General features: G+C 34.6%; 2 protein-coding genes across 2 annotated transcripts; one reads left to right on the top strand and one right to left on the bottom strand.

Annotated features, from left to right (window-relative positions):
* Positions 1 to 338: 338 nt before the first annotated feature.
* On the bottom strand, positions 339 to 4,437 carry LOC104892226 (hypothetical protein). The gene is made up of 3 exons (XM_010678092.4): positions 3,905 to 4,437; positions 1,386 to 1,515; positions 339 to 933 (listed from the first exon to the last, which is right to left on the bottom strand). The coding sequence occupies exons 1-3, from the start codon at positions 4,304 to 4,306 to the stop codon at positions 713 to 715; spliced, it is 753 nt and encodes a 250-aa protein (XP_010676394.2). The 5' UTR covers positions 4,307 to 4,437; the 3' UTR covers positions 339 to 712.
* Positions 4,438 to 13,218: 8,781 nt separating this feature from the next.
* LOC104892225 (reticulon-like protein B2) lies at positions 13,219 to 15,434 on the top strand. Its single transcript, XM_010678091.4, has 5 exons — positions 13,219 to 13,548; positions 14,381 to 14,561; positions 14,646 to 14,787; positions 14,875 to 14,944; positions 15,055 to 15,434. The coding sequence occupies exons 1-5, from the start codon at positions 13,365 to 13,367 to the stop codon at positions 15,222 to 15,224; spliced, it is 747 nt and encodes a 248-aa protein (XP_010676393.1). The 5' UTR covers positions 13,219 to 13,364; the 3' UTR covers positions 15,225 to 15,434.
* Positions 15,435 to 22,881: the final 7,447 nt, after the last annotated feature.

Here is a 22,881-nt window from a genome sequence, read left to right as displayed (position 1 = left end):
GGGAAAATGGTTTTCCATTCTTGAGAGAGCAATTTTCTTCCTAGAAGAAATGATTTACACTCCTTTGCAAACCGAACAATGTAAAATTGAAAATAAAAAAAACAATTTTCTACAAATATTTTTTTTTTACGCCCTACCAAAACGAAACCTATGTGGAACAAATGAGTCTAACTAAGATATTTCCGTAACTTCACACATTATGCAGGGAAATTTTACTACGTAAAATATCATGAAGTGCCCAACACGTCCAACATATAAACACAGGATCGAAGAATGAAGAATATTATTGGGCCTAAATGCATCAATTATAAACTGAAGCATTTTCAAATGTGAATTAGTTCTCACAGAAACCATGTTTAATATTATTTCGCTGGACCTTAAGCTGTCCCGTTAATTGTACATTTGAAGAAATTCTTCAAGTAGAAATCTTAATTAGCACCAAAATCTGAGGCATAATTTGCAGCCTAAAACCTGACCAAAGTGATAAAAAAAACATCTATTACAACTCAGAGACTTCTATCATCCCATATGCCCCAATTCAATGAAGTAAAAACCATCATGTGCCATAAACAAGGGTCATACAGGCATGATGTAGGACAAAAAATTTCCTTGCCAATATCATAGCTTATGGTTCCACCATATAAACCATTATCACACACATCTTGAGGCTTCATGTTTCTTGGATTCTTTATAAAGTCGAAATAAGGGCTACCTATTTGGATTTCTTTTGCTCGGAAACTCTAGCACCCATGATCTTAAGCACTGGCTCATCTTTCGACTGTATCAGCTTCAATGCTGGGTGAACCTTGAGATCACCCATTACCAGCTTTTCACCTACATCCAGCTCACTTAAATCCACATCGATATATGGTGGGATTATGTCGGCTGGGCAAAGGTATCTAACACTCCTTTTGATGATATTCAGATATGAACCTGTGTAGTTGGCAAGCAACAAGATTTTGAATGACCACAAGGAGGCAAAAAGAAAAATAGAAGTTCATATGACACAAAAAAAAAAAAAATAGAACACGAACAGTGAAATCAAGCCATATATAATCATTGAATTTGCAGAGAAATTCACAAATAGATCTATCATTTTTAAGAAGCCAGTAATCAGTAGAAGCAATGAAGCATCATGATCTAGGGTATCCTGTAGGGGTGATTAAGAAATACTAGTTTCTACAAGGCCCGCTACTTTCTACTCTCTTGTTCGTAAAGATGACAAGGGACTTTCAAACCTAACAGTTCTTCGAATTCGTTCATCATATCAAGTCACAATATTTTTGAACTTCTATAACATAGTTCAAAAAAATCAATAGTCAATCACTAATAAAATCATCATATATGTCCCATTAGTTTGAAAGAGGTCGTATATGTTGGAGTACCTTTTCTTAATCCAGGTGACACATCTTCTCCTCTAAACACAAGAGGAACTTCAATCTTCAATAAGGCATCAGAAGGAGCTCTAATAAAAGTAACATTAAGTATAGCTTCAGAAGCTGCATGCATGTGGAGCTGTTGAGCACAGAGGAAAGTATATCAGAAATATATAATTAAAAGCCCCCAACAACATCTGCAATACACAAAACTATTTTGAAGGACAAACTAAAAAAGAGAAGGCTTTAGACACGTACAAAGCCAACCAGAAGATATACCAGTAAGGAAACATAAGATACAAAGAAAATGAGTTTTGATTATGGGGACTTTACAAGTAGGCGAAGGAAACCAAAGATGAGTTGGATGGATGGAGTTACACTTCGTTTGGATAGGAGGAAATTGAGGGAAAGAACATGAAGGAAAAAGGAAGTATCTTTGGAAATGGGATCCGGGGAAGGAAGGGAGAGGGAAGGATCCATTTCCCCCCCCCCCCTATAATAATTAATAAACATCATCCCTCTCAAATTGGAGAGATTTGGAGGGAAAATGGAGCTCCATCATCCCCCTCCTTTTCTCCCCCTCTATCCCTCCTATTTTGCTATCCAAACGAAGTGTTACATAATATACAAATAAAATGAGTTTGCAAGAGCACATAGCCCTAGATAGAAATGAATGAAGGAAGAGAACTTCGTAAAGAGCCCCAGGAGATAAATCATGTCTTCACTCACTAACCAATAACTAAAATTGCAGGCAATTAACAGAAGGTCCAATTGTGTATAGAGTTTACCATGAACAGTCAAAGATGGTTATGAAATAGGAGCGCTGGAGCACACAAATAGAACCACTCAAATGATGACCACCAGAAAATAAAATAAAAGTGCTTTTGACTAAGCTTCTATGCATTTTCTCCACAAATGTTCTATTCTTGGATCTTCATCACTAAATAAATCATGAGTAGCCTGAAGGTCCACTATTGTACAGAATTTTCCATTAGCAGATAAAACATGGTTAGGTACTAGGGCTACCAACATAGAAAAACTCCGGTGAGGACCACCAGAAAGAGAATAACAGTCTGTTCACTAATCACTAGAGGACATCTTCTTCACATATGTTCTCTTCTTGGATCTTCACATCACATAAACCGTGAGTTAGCACTTACATACACTACCTCAACCAACAGGTCAGCCAATAAATGATACTACGCACATCAAATGCAATAAAAACTGATCAGGAAACATCAGAGCCTTCTAATCTTGGTAGAACAACTTCTCAGCTTCATTATAAAAAGCTTTAAGACAGAAACTAGAACGCAGGCTTCGATAGAAAGGCTTGAAATCCTCATGGGAGAGCTATTCATCCAGCTCAAAGCTAGCAAAATCTAAACCATCTTTCTCATCCTCAGATATTGGGACATTTTGCACGGGAAATGTAACAAGCCAACAACCTCATCCAGGGCTAATCATAGCCTCTCCGAAAATTTCTACTTTCTAGCATGTTTCTTTCTCAAACACTTTAGATATTAGATAGGTGTGACATATTCCTAATAAACATTGGTTCCATCATTTGTTCAAAACTTGCTCTTTCAATTGTCCATATGTTTCCATACCTCTTTCTACGCAAGCTTGATCATTACACATGGACACACCCATCTAACTCATCTAAATCAGGAGTTAACAAGTTGGTATACTTGAATCCCTTCTTCTAGCATAATTTTGATCGATAATGAGACTAAAGTTCATACATAGACAACCTATTTACGGTCTACTGTGTACTCGTCCTGCTACAACAGACATATACTACAACCAACAAAGTACATTACTTCGTATGTAAGACTACGAATACAATCATCTATGTTACTGAAACTCTCCACACCCCCATCACATACAAAAAGTTTTGATCAATAATGAGAATAAAGTTCATACATAGACAACCTATTTACAGTCTACTGTGTACTCATCCTGCTACAATAGACATATATTACAACCAACAAAGTATATTACTTCGTATATAAAACTACGAATACGATCATCTATGTTACTCAAACTCTTCACACCCCCATCACATACAAAAAGTTTTGATCGATAATGAGACTAAAGTTCATACATAGACAACCTATTTATGGTATACTGTGTACTCATCCTGCTATAATAGATATATATTACAACCAACAAAGTATATTACTTCGTGTATAAAACTACGAATACGATCATCTATGTTACTCAAATCTTCACACCCCATCACATACAAAATATCACTTCCCTATATCATACATTACGCCACTCTTTGCTGAGTCCAACTAATGCAAAAGAATCGTTCAAACAACACCTAAAACACAAAATACATATTCAATCCCTACATTTTAAGTTGACAATTCATAAACATAAACTTCACCCATCTCAAAAACATACTAATTCCATAAACAATTGAAATCCAAACTATTACTTCACTAACATTCTCAACTTATGCAATTCAAAAAAATCCCAAAAACACAAATCAAAAACCCAAATTCTAAAAAACAAAAAAATACCTTTCTGGGAAGAACACGAACATTCTCAAGAATGTCATCAGAATCAAAAGAAGGTTTAACTTGCAATTCAAAAAGTCTAGACAAAAAAAAAGAGGGACCCATTTGAGCAACAAGTTTCTTGATCTGTTTAGTTTGAACAGAGATTAATCTCTTGTTACCACCATGTTGTCCATCTTTTTGCTCAAAAACAATGCTAGGAACTCTCCCAACTTTTCTTTCTGTTGCGCATATTTTTTTGCCTGAATCAGAGCGAGGAATGGCGGATATGATCTCGGATGGGTCGGGTTTAGGGAATCCAGGAAGATAACTGAGTGAGATTTCTGGGTCGCATGGGAGGATTAATGCGGCGGAAGATTGGCTGAAGTGCCGGAGATGGTGACGGAGAGAACGGTGGAGAAGCATTTTGAGGGTTTTGGAGTGAGAAAATGTTGGAGAAAATACTAGATTTGGAAGAGTGTTTCTTTAACTGCTCGGAAATATTTCGAGGGTTTTGGGGTTTTGGAGTGAGAAAATATATCAACTAGAGTTGGGCAAGACCCACCCTAACACGAGTTTAGTCTAGATAGTAAAAACAGAAAATTCTTAAGACGACACATGGTCTGGGCGGTGCATGATCCCCTATGTTACGAAACGGGTGTTGTAGTGTTTAATTAATGGGAAACTAGAATTTTTTTGCACGCGATGCGTGCTTGAATTTTTCTCAAAACAAAAACTTGATTTTCTTCGACATAAGAGTCAAAATTTGAACATTAGACATACGAAGTATAATTGTTTTTAACTGCAAAATTTGATTGGTTTAATTTCTGTCACTTAAGTCTCTCACCAATCTTTTTGTTTTTATTTTTTTTTATTTTTCGAAGTTAAATTGTATGAACAAAATAGAAAATTTATTGAATTTATTTATGATTTCTAATATTATAATTTTTTAGTTGATTTTTGAATTAAGTACAGTACTTCATAAATTGTAAAGAAAGTGGACACTTTGATTTCAAGTCAATTTTTTCATAGGTTGTAGTTTGTAAGTGAATTTTTAAGTTTTTGTAAAGTTTTCTCATTATAGTGATTTGCATAACGTAAATTATGCAATTTTTTCAGTTGACTTGTGAGTGATTGTTATAATTATATTTGTATTTTTGTTTGAAGTCCCCTTTGATTTGTAAGTGAATTTGTAATTTAGAATGAGAATGGGGTAACATAATCTCTTCATTTGGGGACACCATAGCTCCCCCCTTCCCTTATATAATAGAGATATAATAGAAATATGTTGTACTTTATTAACCTTTTTACCTTGATAATTAATTGCAATTATATAATAGAAAAAGATAGGTCCAAATATATGTAAAAAGTTTCATTATATATAGGGAACACTATAAAAAAGTAAATAATTTTTTTCCTTGTCTAACTTCTAAATTTCAATTTCACTACAAATACACCTCTATTTTTTTTATCATGACCCATCATTAATTGTGAATGGTTCTTGAGAATAGTGATTTATAAGTAAATTTTTGTAAATGTTTTTGTATGTATTGACGTTCTAGGCTATTAGTTATAGTTTGTATGCTAATTTTAAGTTTTAATAAAATTTCCTGATTATTTGAATGATTTGCGTGATTTTTATAACGTGATTTTCTCAATATTGTATGAGTGATTGGTAAAGTTTTTTTTTTAAGTGATTTGTGAGTGAGTGTTGTAAATTAATTTTCGGTAGTTTTTTTTTGAGTGCCAATTATGATTTTGACATTCCTTTTGTAATTTAGAAAGGGAAGGGGCACAAAATAGGCATTTCAAAAGAGGACACCATTGCTCCCCCCTTCCCTTATATAATAGAAATATAATAGAGATATGTTGTACTTTATTAACCTTTTTATCTTAATAAATTAATCGCAATTATATAATAGAAAAAGATAGGTCCAAATATATGTAAAAAGTTTCATTATATATAGGGAACACTATAAAAAAGTAAATAATTTTTTTCCTTGTCTAACTTCTAAATTTCAATTTCACTACAAATACACCTCTATTTTTTTTTTATCATGACCCACGCCATTAATTGTGAATGGTTCTTGAGAATAGTGATTTCTAAGTAAATTTTTGTAAATATTTTTGTATGTATTGACATTCTAGGCTATTAGTTATAGTTTGTATGCCAATTTTAATTTTTTACTAAAGTTTCCTGATTATTTGAGTGATTTGCGTGATTTTTATAACGTGATTTTCTCAATTATTGTATGAGTGATTGGTAAAGTTTTTTCTTTTAAGTGATTTGTGAGTGAGTGTTGTAAATTAATTTTCGGTAGTTTTTTTTTTTTTGAGTGCCAATTATGATTTTGACATTCCTTTTGTAATTTAGAAAGGGAAGGGGGCAAAATAGGCATTTCAAAAGAGGACACCATTGCTCCCCCTTCCCTTATATAATAGAGATAAATTAATGAAATAATAAGAACGAGAAAAGTAACAAATAATATAAACAAGATAATACAAGGATTTATGTGGTTCGATTAAATAGACCTACATCCACAAGTGGTAGATTCGAGTTTCTTCACTATGATGGAGAAAAAAAAAACAGAGAGAATAATACAAGTAGTCCCTAAAATACAAGAGGCTACAAGTGTATATTGTTAAATAATGACCACCAAGAGGGTCCTTTTATAACAGCACAAAAATACCCTACAATAATATATATACACCGCACAAAACCCTAAAAGAAAATTTAATTCGGAAGCGAATCGCGTTGGCCGCGAGGCGCGACCATCACCACAAGGCGGGGTGCCACCACGAGTCGCGATAGGCTCTCGGCATTTGTCCGCGAGCTGGAGCATTGTGTCGCGACTCGCCATTTTGACGATTCAAGGCATAACTAACGAATCTCCACATTGAATTGAAATCGATCAAACAAGATAACTCCAACTTGAATTGACATCGATCAAACAAGATAACTTCACCTTGAATCAAGAAGTGATCCTCACCCAAAAATCACATAACCTCCACCTTAAACAAAAAATTCCATAAGCTTACTCACTTTAGGCATCAAGAATGGACATTTTCTATAAATTGTGTATTGATGCATCTTTGAACACAAAACTCTGTATACGAAACCATCACATGGCCTAGATTGAGAGTATAAAATAATCACCCACGTCAAACATGCTTATTCAAATTGACCAAACTCTTTTCAAACACTTATTCATCTCAACAACAAACTCAAGCAATTCTAGAAAATCAAATTACATGAATAATTTCTAAATTGCAATTGTACTTAACAAAATACAAAAATACCAAATTTGAGATAGGAAATAGCATAACTAGAACAAAATCTAATGCATAACCAAGATTGCTATTTCATTACAAACTAAAAAAAATAATCTATCATAGACTCCATAGCAAAATCCACACAATTTATCGTTTCACCAAGAGATTTCAAAGGGCATCAAACATGAAGAGATCGTAAAAACCACAGTTCCAAATCCTATAACCCTAAAGTGCAACACCATCACCAAAGACATCGTTGGCAATATTTGCGGATTGGTCCTCATTGGACTTTTCCCCATTTTTCTTCTTTAATTTCCAACAGTCAGCTTTGGCATGACCCTTCACGTGACAATATTTTTTGCTAAAGTTCTTACCAACATTAGCAACCAAAGCATTAGTTTGAGATGGATAATTAGATTTATTAAACAACTTATTGTCGATTAAATCTCTTTGAGTTAAGACATCCTTAACATCCTGCGGACTCAAATCATCTCTACCATACAATAAAGTATCTCGAAAATACTTATATGAAGGCGGTAAAGAACACAACAACCTAATAGCCATATCCTCATCATCATCTCAAGATCGATGTAATAATAGAGAAGAATTAATAGATGAGACTCAAGCGGTTTACCTTGTTCAAGACTAAGATCATGAAATCTGGATTCGAGTAGTAGACAGTTGGTCACGCTCTTCGTCATATAAAGTGACTCCAACTTCAACCACGATCCCACATCAGTCGTCTCCTTGGCAACCTCTCTCAAAACTTCATTAGATAGACATAAATGAATTACCGAGAGAGCCTTCAAATCGATCTCCCCCCCACTTGTCATCCATCATACCCGAAGGCTTTTTGGATGCACCTTCAAGAGCCTTGTGACAACCACTTCGAACCAACATTGCTTTCATCTTCCGTTGCCACAGGCCAAAATTCACTTGTCTATCGAATTTCTCAATGTCGGATTTCATTGACATAATTTAATCAAACTCGTCAATAAACACCTAAGACTTTAAAACCTTGCTCTTGATACCCGTTTGTTAGGAAACATGTGTTGTAGTGTTCGATTAATGCGGAACAAACTAATGAAATAATAAGATCGAGAAAAGTAATAAAGAAGATAAATAAGAGAACACAAGGATTTACGTGATCGGTCAAAATATACCTACGTCCACAAGTGGGGAATTCGAGCTTCTTCACTATGATGGAGAAAAAAAACTAGAGAGAATAATACAAGGAGTCCTAAAATACTAGAGGCTAAAAGTCTATATTGTTAAATAATAACCACAAGGGTCTTTTTATAACATAAGGAACCGCGCACAAAAAACCCTAGAATATACTCTGAACAAAACCCTAAAAGAAAATCGGATTCGGAAACGAATCGCGCTGGCCGCTGCGAGTCGCGGTTGGATCTCGACACTGGAGCATTGTATCGCGACTCGCCTTTTTGAGGATTCAAGGCATAACTAACACCCTCTTTTAGAAATTATGGACAAGCCCAACACAACATGGTTTTTTTCCTTGGCACGTTCCAAGTGAGGTTTGATGCATCACAAGGCTACTAGCCCAACATGGAGGTTGATCCAATCCACTCTACTATCAACCAATAGTGTAAGATATAAGTATTTGTAAAATGAAAATACACAAGGGACATGTTCTATAACCAAACTAAGTGTTGCTAACAACTAGTGAGAGAGACAATTATTTTATGTGCTTCGAACAATGGCAGATCTAGAAAGTTCAGCACGTGGGTTCGAATACTTTAGACGTAAGACGAGTAGAATAGTTTTGTAAAATCAAAACCTATACCTTAGTACAAAGATTTTAATTATAACAAAAAATACAAGGGTGGGAATGCGTTTAGATATTTTAGGGCGAAGAGAAATTTCATTATAAATGATGACTATTTCTTTATAATATTTTTCAAAAATATCAAATTTTGAGTGTTATTAGACAACAAAAAAATTATATAAGAAAGCAAACTAAAGCAATTAAATGAAAGAAAAGCTGGAAGAATAAGAATAGGGGAACAAGCAGATGGAGGAATGGAATCAAAGTATTTCAAAAAAGGACAGGAGAATATGGAAAGAAAAGGGAAAAGAAGAACAAGATCAAAAACAGTACATAGGCAGACTCGAACCAGTGATCCCATGCATGATGTATCAAGGCAAATGCATTTGAAGAAGACACAAATAACCTCCCTGTCCAGCGAGCTCCTCATGTTGCAAGAATCAAAATATCGAATATATCTTTTATTTCTCTTGTAATGTAAAAATATCGAATTTATCTTTTATTTCTCTTGTAATGTAGTAATGTTCAGCATGAATTTTCCATATCGACAATGGATTCAATTGAACCCGATGAACCTGTAGTGGATACCATTACCCCCTAGTTTTTAAGAGAAATTCCAAAGGATGTCGTGTTTTTCATTAATTATTGATGATGTTCTAACTTTGTTCGACGTTTTGTAGATGTAATATGTCTTTTTATAAAGCGTAAAGGGAACATAATTGCTTATGAATTGCCTTCCTCTAACCCTAGGAAACAGGCAAGCGTCTGACGATGTTCCCAAACATATTATGTTGTTGGCTTCGAAAGATTTATATATTTAATCTCCTTTTGGTGGATTCCCTTAAAAAAAACTAGTTAGGGAGGTAATCATTTTGTCATCTGTATTTTTGTTTCAAGATATAAAAGATAAGTAGGAGACTCTAAAATTAAAATTGTGATCGTAGAAAAAAAAACTGAAAAAGTCAATAACAATAAATCTAGGATTACACCCCAAACTATCCATTTTTCTACTATATGTGAAACTAATATTTTCAATGGAAAAATCATGTCATCAAATGTCATCAAGCTAATGTTCAGCCCAAATATAGTTTTAAACATCCCATTTTAGTGGAGACCTTAACGAGTAAGTAACTTGAAAGTCGCAAATCTTAGCTCACTATATTTCCGTGACAAACCTGCATCTACTAAAAAATTCTAACAACCTGCTGACCATCAGAAAATTACTTGTATACTTAAAGTCTTGTACCATAGTTTCACAAAAAAAATAAAGTCTTGTACCATAGTTTTAAACTTTTACTCCTAATAATAGACAATGAATATTCTCTGTGTGTGGTTGCGTATCTACAAACCACTTGGCCGTAAGAAAAAAAAAAAAAAAGAATCACGAGGTCGCATGTATGAAAGACAAACTAATCATATTAAGATATTATATCCGTTAAACCAATCAGATTTGCAGGTCAGACTCCTTAGAGGGAGGGGGATGGTAAAGGAAAATTTCGCCTCCAAGGAGCCCATAGTGGGATTTGATCCCATGACCTTAAAGTCATGAGGCCGAATCTTTACCACTAAGTCAAGCCTTGCTTGATATATTTGTTCTTTATTGATGTCTCTAATTTTAATTTGTACATTTGCTAATGTACATCTTTGACTATAAATATCTGTAATTATGTACTTGTAAATATTATAAAAATATGATATTACTAAAGTAATAATTGAGACGGATGAAATAATATCTCACATAATTATGAGTTTCTTACAATGTTGAAAAAAACTTAAGATTTTATGTTATTTTAGATGGTGTCAAAATTCCAACAAGGAAAATTAGTAAGGAACGAAGGGAGTACAAATAGCCTCTTCAATTTATATAAGTAATGCCTTATAACTTTTAAGATATGGCCCTCTTCTTTTGAACTTATTTCCAATTCAATTTAGTTCAGTTTTATCTAGTCACTCTTTCATGTTTAGTTCAGTTCAAACACTCTCTCATGTTCAGTTGTCTCTCAGTCTAAAAAAACAGGGTCTAAGTAACCTCTAATAATTTCTAAAACAAGTAACCTCTAATAATTTCTATATAAAACAAGTAACCCCAACAATAATAATTAACGCTTTGCATATTAACAGGTAATCTCAAACTAACTATGCATGATTGTTAGCTTGTCTTTCTTAATATTCCTCAAAATATTAAATCTAACAAAATTGCATGTGATTACGTTTTTTTATATACAGTTGCTGAGAATTATGATCAAAGTTTAAACTCTATGACATTGCTTTTAAGCTCTAGGAGTATCTAAATGTAGTGAATTGCAAAAATATATTTTATACTTCCTCCATTCCATAATATAATACCTACTTTATCTTTTGCGGGTCAAAATTTAAAATCTTTGACCAAATATTCTTATTATTATATAAAAAAAATACTCATGTCTGATCTTGTTAAAATTCATCTCAACGTGTACTTCATAATATCAACATTTTATATTTTTTTATTAATACATAATTGAAGATATTAAAAGTCAAAGTTACCTCTTGAAAATCGTATAAACAAAAAACAAATAATATATTATGAGACGGAAGGAGTACAGATGAGGTGCTTGATTCATGGCTAAAATCCGCCAACGTGTAATACATCTAGTGACTAATTAAGATACTAGCTCAAATTGATGATGAGAAATGTGGCTCAACTGCTCCACTTTGAAAGATTCAGCCATTTATAGAATAGTACTAATACTAAATTACTAGGAGTAATGTATAGAACTTCATAATTGAAGAAGGGAAATACTCTTGTCCCACAAATATTTGAAGGAGACATGCTTGCCGTCACGTTTCTTGAAGTTTTGGCACGTAGTAACTAGTAGTCTCTAGAAACTGCATAATTCATATACTTGGTTCAATCACTCCTAGAGGAATTAATGCATTATTTGTCTATTGACCTCTTTAGGAATACTAAAATACTTCGTCCCGAAGGTTCAACTCCGAAGCAACGAGGCTTCACTACGTGCTTAAGCGGGTTATGTCCATGCCTAGCAAATCGATTTATAATTTTAATCATTAATATCTTTAATTATTTTTAATTACTTAATTGTAACTTTGACTGATAATATCTTATATGTAATATTTGTTTTAATTAAATAGTTAATAAGGTGAAGGTTGTTTTGTTGATTAAAATTTGCACGGGCTGCAACAATTTTCAGTGCTTTTGTTACAGTTAGTTAAATTAAATCCAATTCTACGTCAACTGCATCAGATTGTTAAACCACTCGAGGAAGGTTGCAACAGACAATAATGTATAAGTCGAGGATTTTTAATCGTGTCAGATCAATATTCATGGTTTGACCATATATATTAGAATTATGTTTATATCACTTTGATATATACTTGCTAGTTCTTGACTTATATTGTAGATGTATAAAAATAAAGTAAAGTAGGATTATATAAATAGTGTAATAGTCAAACTGTTACAATTTAATTGAGATAGAAAGTATTGTATACTCTGAAGCTTTGCATATAAATTTAGGACGTCTTCTATTAAACTTTGAAAAATAAGTTTCTAAACTTAAACTCAAATAATTTCCAATAGATTACTCCATTGGTCTCTTTTTTTGTAAGGAGTACATAATTTTCGAGGATGAATTTAGCCTTTAATTATTTTCAAAAATTACATGTAAATAATAATATTTTAAGACAAATCTAACAAGATGATATTTTTTATATATATATTGCAACTTGTAAGAGACATTTACATTCAAAAAGCTAGAAACGGTAGGAGTATAAACATAGATCCAATGAATATAATTATACAATAGTCAAGAGACAAGAATGCAACCTTGAATTGTGTTTAACATTTCCTCTTACTATTTGTTCAGACAAAAATCACCAATTACTAAATTAACCAATTCGCCCTATCATTCAAAATTTAATCACTTTAAAAAAAAAAAATACACCCCAAGTGTATCATGATTCATGAGTAGGCTCGAAACTTTTTTTGGCTCATTACTTATTTAAAGTCCTCCAATAATTACAATTCACGCAATAGATAGAGCTTCAAATGAGCAAGAAAGAATTTTGAATTTACATTGCACATGGTACACTCATATATGATGATATGCTCGATCAAGGATATCTTGACCTAATGGTTAAGATTGAGATGCTGTGAATGATAAGTTACATGTTCGAACGACTTACTGACACAGGTTTGGCTTGGGTTTGGGTTCGGACGACTGACTGACATAGAGAGGCTCCTCAGTCCTTACACACGCTGATCATTCATTCAGGGGCTATTCTCATTTCTCACGAAATAAAAGCCGAGCTAGCAGTACATTTCTCAGAGAGAGAATTCCGCGAAGAGAGAGAAAATATAATTGTCTGGTGAAAGTTACAGAGAAAGTTAGAGAGAGAAAACCGAAGTTTTCTAGGGTTTTAGACATGGCGGAGCATGAAGCACCTAAGGCTGAATCAATAATGGAGAAGATCGCTGATAAAATTCATCATCATGATTCTTCTTCTGATTCCGATGACGATAAACCTGCACCTTCTTCTTTGAAATCAAAGATTTATCGTCTTTTTGGCAGAGATAAGCCGGTTCACAAGGTTCTCGGTGGTGGTAAACGTACGTTTTTCTTGTAAATTCTTGTTTTCTGCATTTCTATCTTTGAATTTTGATTTGATTCGTTCGAATCTGTTTTTTTTTTTTTTAAAATTTGTCTAAAATGACGGTTGTTTTATAGCTTCCAGTATGATTAATTGATGTAATTTTGTAAAGATCGGAGTGATCTCATTTGGATTGTGATCAATTTGGAATGATTTGATTTATGTGACTTTATTTGACTGAGTTTAGCGATTTAGATCAAAATTAGAAGTGAAATAATTGATTTTCAAAGAGAATTCTTACGTAGATCTGATTATTCAACTTTTTTCTTGAAATCGTAAATTTTGTAATGATAACGGCTGAATTTTCAAGGTTAGTGAGGAATTTCATGTGATTAGGCTTGATAATGTTACTAAACTTACATGTACTGTTAGAATTATGAAAATTTGATGCCTTTTTGAGCTGGAAAAAGAAAAAGTTAATATACTTGATAGCTATAAAAGGCTTCTTTGAGCTGGAAATTGATGTTGTATGACTGTAGTTAAAAAAGTTTGATGCAGAAAGATTCAATTGAAAGAAATTAAATTAAGCAAAAGCTTGGAAGTTATTTGAACATGAATCTTTTTAATTCATGTTAAAGATTCAATTAGAGGAATTATAATAAGCAAAAGTTTTAAAGTTATTTGAACATGAATCTTTTTAGATCATGTTAAAGATTCCCATCCTTGCTTTCTTTTGTATTGCAATAAAGTTGGGGAGATGTTGAAGATTTGGTTCCATGCCTATAAATATTATTCACACTATGTGGTTTTTTTTTGCTTACATTTGTGATTCTGATTCCATATGGCTGCAGCTGCGGATATACTTCTGTGGAGGGATAAGAAGATTTCGGCTACAGTTCTTGGGACTGTCACAGCTGTATGGGCTCTGTTTGAGATATTTGAGTACCATTTGCTCTCGTTGATATGCCATCTTCTAATGCTTACCATTACCGTGCTATTTTTGTGGTCGAACGCATCAACTTTCATCAACAAGTAAGCTCTGGATAATGTCATTGCAATGCCCTGTAGCTCAAGTTTTTTCTTCTGTATGACCTAACTCACTTGCTCTCTTTACAGGGCTCCCCCTAAGATTCCTGATGTACGGATCCCTGAAGGCCCTGTCCTTGAAATTGCATCGGCCTTGAAATATGAAATTAATCGAGGCCTTGCATCTCTTCGTGAGATTGCATCAGGAAAAGACCTGAAAAAGTTTCTTGCTGTATGTGCTATCATGTCACCCTTGTAAGTGCTTATACAAGTGTATTGCGAGTCTGGAATTAACTTTCAATCCTTTTGTCTCGATCAGGTTATTGCTGGCTTGTGGATTTTCTCAATCTTGGGCAGTTGCTGCAACTTCTTGACTTTGTTCTACATATGTAATGTCTATTTATTCTCAAACTAACTTATTTATTTATCCACATTTCTGTTTACAGATCCTAAATCTTTGTCTTTTTTTCATTTGCTTGATTTCTTATGTGTTAAATAGGCTTTGTTATGCTTCACACCTTGCCTGTGCTCTATGAGAAATACGAGGATCAAGTAGATGCATTTGCTGAGAAGGCCATGATTGAGATCAAGAAGCAATATATAGTCTTTGACGCAAAAGTATTGAGCAAGATCCCAAGGGGTCCGTTGAAAGACAAGAAGGCAGCTTAATGTGGTATGTTGTTACTGGTATGAGGTTTTGATGGCCAGAATATACATGGTAGGCGTGTTTTGTCCAGTGTATTATGTTATTACTTGGGTAGAACTACCTCTTGCTGGATTTTGCAAGCAGTCTGGATTTATAAAGAAAACAATTATGGATATTTTCATACTAAACATTAGATGACAGTATTTTTATTAATACATATGTGATTTCTGAGATGATGAAGGGTTACTATATTCCAAGAGTAGTTCTCCCGATTGATCGTTGTCTTCCCTGTTTCTTTTCTTTTTTTTGTCCTGCAATTACGACGGTATTACCATGCTCTTTAGTTTGTATCAAAGACAAATAGGTAGATTAATATATGTATATTAAAATGTATGCCCTGATTATTGACTCTCGCTAAGAATTCAATGTTAGCTTCTTCATTTGAAATTATTTTGATCAAACATCTATGAACAGGACGAGACGACTACCATGATGTTGATTACATTGGAATGAGTTCTGATGTGTTATTTTCTTATGGTATCTGTATATTATGCTCTGGTTGAGTGTGCCGTCTTGTGGCCTAATTGTTTATGGCTTACTTAGGAGGAATATGCCTAAGCCATGATATTGTATGGTTAATCTGGGCACTGGTTTAGCATTCCCGAGTTTATATCATGCCCTCGCTTGTGCCGGTACAACTTCAAATATATGTCACAAGTCACAAGTCAGAGTATGAATATAATCTGGGGGAATGCTAAAATCTGCCGGTTTATCGATACTGGTTAGCTGTTTTAGCAGTAGAATTGTCTTCAATACTTGCGTTAATTCATAAATTAAGATGAACAGTGACATCTTGTTGACCTAAATTGGAGAATTGCTGTGTGCTATATTCTCCTTCACTAATGTCACGTTCATAATGCCTCTCATTTTGGGGTGAAACCCTTTATTAGGTGTTAAGGTGGTTCTTGGATATTGTTGGCCTTATTTCTAGCTATTACTAGTTACTACCTCCATTTCAAAATGCTCTTTGTTTTTTTTTTTGTTTTAAAAAAGATTTCAAATAGGAAGAACAAAACTGCCTTGCTGTGGTGGTGGTTCTTTTTTAGATTGTGAGTCCTGATGCTAAATAGTAAATACTAACTTGTAATGTAGCTGACATACATGTCCTAATCTCAGTTGACCTTTCCATACAGGTAGAATTTTTAGAAGAGAAAAAAGCGAAATTTGGTGAGAATTTAAAAGACTATTCTTTTATATTTTTCATACATAAATAACAGAGTAAAACAACTTTTAAATAGGCATGTAAAACACTACTAATAACATGTCCACTATGTAATTCACTATTTGATACTCCCTTCGTTTTCTAAAGATCTTCTCACTTACTGTTCCTACAGATACCAAGGAAAATCAAGTTGTGTGGGGCATGGTGTGAGTAAAGTAGGAGAGAGAAAGGGGTTAAGATAAATAAACAAATAAAAGGGGTTAAAGTAGGAGAGAGAAAGGGAATAAACTTGAATTAATAATGTAATGGTGGACCATATGATAGTGACATGAGAGGGTAAATAGGGAAATTTGTTTTGCCAAATAAGGAATAAAACAAAAGAGGGAAGATCTTTTGGAAACACCCTTAAACGGAAAGAGGGAAGATCTTTAGGAAACGGAGGGAGTATTCACTAAATAGACCATTATGTCGACCACTACTTGTTAGTCTATTAACTAATTATTAGTAACTAGTTCTAATTAGGAAAATTATTTGACTAGTTTTGGAGCATAATCCAACACAATCCCTTGCTACAAAACTTCTGAGAGTCAAAATTAAACATTTTGTCACAATCTTACTTGTTTGTAATTCTTTCTGCATGATGGACCTTTAAATTTTTTCTTAATTTTCATGGAGCATTTTATTAACATGGAATCACTTCTCTTCCTAATGTAATGCACTTCTCATTACCATCTTCAAATTTGTTGACGCACTTCTCATCAACCTTCAATGAATGAATGAAGCACTTCTCTCCATAAACTCTTTTCGACATAGTTTTGCAAATTTGACTACATCCACTACTAAAATTCCGGAAATCGTGTCTGCATTGATTGCAGACTTCCACCATTATCAGATTGTCAATTATATGATTTTCTTGTGAAGGTTGTCCCATCACGCTAAATATTTACTCCCTCTTTTTTATAATAACCAAAAATAATTTCATGAGCTAAAAGGGATTCCATCCACACATCTGAGCAAAACCATTACTTGTCATGATTAAACACATAAAACTCATAAACACTCAAGGTTGTGAGATACAAACCAAACCAAACCAAATCACTAAACCAAGTATTTCTTGGTATTCACGGACGTCATTATAAGTTCATTTTCTAATACACTCGTGTGTATTGAAGAAATTCCGGAACTCAACTTTTAGAATTTCTTTCTTTTAATTCAATTTCAGCACTCTCTCAAACCAACATAGAAGCAAAAGATGTGAATCTAAGTAGCCAAAAACCATCTACTAGTCCCAAGTATCCAACTACATATATTTTTTTAAGGAACTATATTTTATTTTTACTATAATGCAAATTCAACTGTAGTTTAAAACCATACAAGACATGAAATTGTTTAAAAAGAGCCACATTTGATTTACATTTCATAACCAACATGCATATATGAGGGAGACGATGCCAATAAGGACGTAAGGAGACCCACCTTTTCCATGTTTAAAGCCATCTTTAATTTTACCCTAATGCCAGCTTGTATAAGCGCACTATATATAGCGCTAATTATCGAACTTAATAAACTTCCAGGTATAAGAAATTAGTATCAAATTATCACTAATACCAATTAGGTAGGGAAACTTTATCTACCCAGTGGGTCAACAACCCACTACTAATAGAAATAAATAAATAGTGGAATCCAACTCATTAACTCTAATAGTTTTTTAATGCTCTATTTCTAGTGGATTATCTACCCACCGAGTAGATGTAGCATTGTCGGGGGGGGGGGGGAGGGTTGAGAAACGGGGTCGTAGAAGAAGAAATGGATAGAATACTATAGTTTTTATCTCATAATGGTTGGTTTTACATATTAACATAGTAGGGATTACTTATAATTTTTGGAGTTACTTATGTCCCTTTATGGAGTTACTTGTCTTATGGGTTACCTATTAGTACACTAGGGTTATTATAACTTTTGGAATTTACTTATAATTTTCTTGGTTACTTATAAATCAGAATATTCACTAAATACCCCCTAGTTTTTGCGAAATTCACCACATATACGCTCAAATTTTTGAAAATTCATCAAATACCCTTGAGTTTTACTAAAATGTACTAGATGCCCTCAATGACTAATGATCTTCAACTCCATTAGTCATTAATTAACCTCCTATTGTACCATGGTTGTGCCTATGTGTGGGGTTTGGTAGGTGGGAACGGTTTATGTTGCTAGGGAAGAATTTTTAGTGGCTGGAAAGGGATTTTCGGTGACTAAGGTGGTGGACGTGGATAGGGTGGATAGAGATAGAAAGAAGAGGGAAGAGGATCATGGGGGAAGGAAGAGCTATATATAATTAATTAGAGAACATAGAGAGGGTGAATTAGGGAAGGTTAGGGGCTTATTTACTATTGGAGACAAATAGACAATAGCGGTTAGTCATTAAAGCCACCTAATACATTTGCGTAAAGCTCATGAGTATTTAGTGAATTTAGTAAAGTCTAAGGGTATATGATGGATTATACGAAAACTCGAGGATATTTAGTGAAAAATCCGTATTTAAATTGAAGAGTCATTTATGTCTTAATGTAGTTAGTTTCTCTTTCATGCACGCAACCACATATGATTGACGATATTGAGGCCAAATTACACAAGTCCTGCGGAAGATTAAAAATTTCTTATTATGTCTTGTTCCCTAGGATTATTCTTTCTTAAATTTAAATGATGACATTTTCTAACAAAATTTAAATTTATAACATTTTTAAAATTAATAAAAATTATCTTTTACATATTAGCCTAATTTGTTGCTCCCTCTATTCTCTTTTAACCTTCCTATTATGAATCATGGGAGAGACCAATACAAATTCAAAAATAGGTGGGAACTGGGATTTTCCTATTAACATGAGAGGAAGTAGTACTAGTGCTACAAACACAAGATCCCTCCCACCATTCTCCTTTATTTCCAAACTTTAATATGAAAAACTTGTATTTGGAATTTGCGTTCTTTTTATATTACAATATTTACTATTTTTGGTAGTTTCACATCAATTGCAACAATTTCAATTTTGGTATAAAAACCAACTTTAATTGACAATTGCCCTTACTTTACTTATTAAAAAAAATCATTAATTACTCACTTTACCTTATAAAATTGCTTTTATTTTCTAAGGATGATTTGTCTCCTACTCTAGTTAATTAAATAGTTACTTTTATGCTAAACTAATCATTTGTTCCAAATCCTTAAAAATTGTGTCCAAACAAATTGTTGTAATAGAAAAAGAACAGAGGTAGTATTAGTTCGGCTAAATTTTAATCGAATTGGGTCACCATTAGTTTTTACTACTTATAACATTTAATTTTGGCTGTTTTTTGCGACATTTTAGGACTTTTTCGGGCCTGGTCATAATTTCTCCCGATACATTCCTAGGAAAGTCGGCGTGACTTGTGACGTTGTACGAGTACTTGGCACCATTTATGTTGCCTCGAAAAGCCTTTGAACACCTCATTTTGTTCATTTCTCGTGAAACCCAAAATTACCTCGCAATGAACGTAAATACATCCATATATTCGTTCCAAGCCACATGACTCATTTCCAATGACCTCACATGGCCCTAGGAGGCATCCATGACGTTCGGAGCTCAGGCCCTGGAAAAATACGAAAGCGTGTATTATAACCTTCAATTTTAGCTGTTTTTGGGACATTTTTGGACTTTTCCGGACATGGTCATATTTTATCCCAAAACATTCCTAAGAGTGCCGATGTGACTTGTAATGTTGCACGTGTGTGTGGCACCATTTGCGTTGCCTCAAAAAACCTCTAAACACCCAATTTGTTCATTTCGCGTGATACCCGAAATTGCCTCGAACTGAACGTAAATGAATCTATGTATTCGTTCCAAGCCACATAACTCCTTTCCAATGAACCCCCATGGCCCTAGAAGACATCTTGTGGCGTTCGGATCTCGGGCCCCGAGAAAGTCTGAAAGCGTGTATTAAAACCTTTAACTTTGGTTGTTTTTGCGACATTTTTTTTAATTATCAAGGCATGGTCATATTTTCTCACGAAACATTCCTAGGAGTGCGAACGCACTTGTAATGTTGTGCCGGTACTTGGCGTAATTTGCATTGCCTCGAAAAGCCTCCGATACCCCATTTGTTGATTTCTCGTAAAATCCAAATTACCTCGAAATGAACGTAAAGACATCAATATAATCGTTCCAAGCCACATGACCGCTTTCCAATGACCTCCCATAGCCCTATGAGGCATCCCGTGGCGTTCGGAGCTCAGGCCCCGAGAAAGTCAGAAAGCGTGTATTATAACCTTTAATTTTGGTTGTTTTTGGGACATTTTTGGACTTTTCCGGTCCTAGAAATTTTTTCTCGCGAAATGTTCCTAGTAAGGCTGACATGAGTTATAACGTTGCGCGGGTGCTTGGCACCATTTGTGTTGCCTCGAAAAGCCTCTAAACAACACATTTGTTCATTTCTCGTGAAACCTAAAATTGCCTCGAAATGAACGTAAATGCATCAATATATACGTTCCAAGCCACATAACTCCTTTCCAATTACCTCAAAGGTCTCTAGGACGCATCCCGTAGCGTTTGGAACTCGGGCCCCGAGAAAGTCCAAAAGCGTGTATTATAATTTTAAATTTTGTCTTTTTTTGCGACATTTTAGGAGTTTTCTGGGACTGGTCTTATTTTCTCCTGAAACGTTCCTAGGAAGGTCGACGTGACTTGTAACATGGCGCGGGTGCTTGACACCATTTGTGTCACCTCGAAAAGCTTCTAAACACCACATTTGTTCATTTCTTGTGAAATTCAAAATTTCCTCGAAATGAATGTAAATGCATCTATATATTCGTTCCAAGCCACATGACTCCTTTCCAATGACTTCTCATGACTCTAGAAGGCATCCCATGGTGTTCGGAGCTCGTTCCCCGGGTAAGTCCGTAAGCGTGTATTATAACCTTCAATTTTGGCTGTTTTTGGGATATTTTTAGACTTTTTCGGGACTGATCATATTTTATCACGAAACATTCGTAAGAGTGTCGATTGTGACTTGTAACGTTGCGCGTGTGTGTGACACCATTTGCATTGCCTCGTATAGCCTCTAAACACCCCATTTCTTCATTTCTCGTGAAACACAAAATTGCCTCGAACTAAACGTAAATGAATCAATATATTCGTTCGAAGCCACATGACTCCTTTCCAATGACCTCCCATGGCATTCGGAGCTCTGGCCCCGGGAAAGCTAGATAGCGTGTATTATAACCTTTAATTTTGGCTGTTTTTGGGACATTTTTGGACTTTTCTGGGCCAAGCCTTATTTTCTCACGAAACGTTCGTAGTAAGGCTGACATGCCTTGTAACGTTGCGCGGGTACTTGACACCATTTGTGTTGTCTCGAAAAGCCTCTAAGCACCTCCATTTGTTCATTTCTCGTGAAACCTAAAATTATCTCGAAATAAACTTAAATACAATCATATATATGTTCGAAGCCACATGACTGATTTCCATTGACCTCCCATGTCCCTAGGAGGCATTCCATGGCGCTCGGAGCTCGGGCCCTCGGAAAGTCCGAAAATGTGTATTATAACCTTTAATTTTGGCTGTTTTTGCGGCATTTTAGGAGTTTTCTGGGCCAGGTAATATTTTCTCTTGAAACGTTCCTAGGGAGGCCGACGTGACTTGTAACGTTGCTCGGGTGCTTGGAACAATTTGCATTGCCTCGAATAGCCTATAAACACCCCATTTGTTCATTTCTCGTGAAACCCGAAATTGTCTCGAACTGAACGAAAATGAATCTATATATTCGTTCCAAGCCACATGACACTTTTCCAATGACCTCCCATGGCCCTAGGAGGCATGCCATGGCGTTCGGAGCTCGTGCCCCGGGAAAGTCCGAAAGCGTGTATTATAACCTTTAACTTTGATTGTTTTTGCGACATTTTTGGACTTTTTTGGGGATAGTCTTATTTTCTCCGGAAACGTTTCTAGAAAGGCCGAGTTGACTTGTAACCTTGCGCGGGTGCTTGACACCATTTGTGTTGCTTCGAAAAGCCTCTAAACACCTCATTTGTTCATTTATCATGAAACCTAAGATTACCACGAAATGAACGTAAATGCATCCATATATACGTTCTAAGCCACATGACTGATTTCCAATGAATTCCCATGTCCCTAGAAGGCATCTTGTGGCGTTCGGATCTCGGTCCCCGATAAAGTCCGAAAGCGTGTATTATAAATTTCAACTTTGGTTGTTTTTGCGACATTTTTTTAAATTATCAAGGTATGGTCATATTTTCTCACGAAACATTCCTAGGAGTGCGAACGCACTTGTAATGTTGTGCTGGTACTTGGCGCAATTTGGATTGCCTCGAAAAGCCTCCAATACCCCATTTGTTGATTTCTCGTAAAACCCAAATTACCTCGAAATGAACGTAAAGACATCAATATAATCGTTCCAAGCCACAT

Source organism: Beta vulgaris, chromosome 5 (assembly GCF_026745355.1).
Source record: "Beta vulgaris subsp. vulgaris cultivar EL10 chromosome 5, EL10.2, whole genome shotgun sequence".
Taxonomy (NCBI): Eukaryota; Viridiplantae; Streptophyta; class Magnoliopsida; order Caryophyllales; family Amaranthaceae; genus Beta; species Beta vulgaris.
Note: the sequence above shows the minus strand (reverse complement) of the source record. Positions and strands in the feature narration are given on the sequence as shown.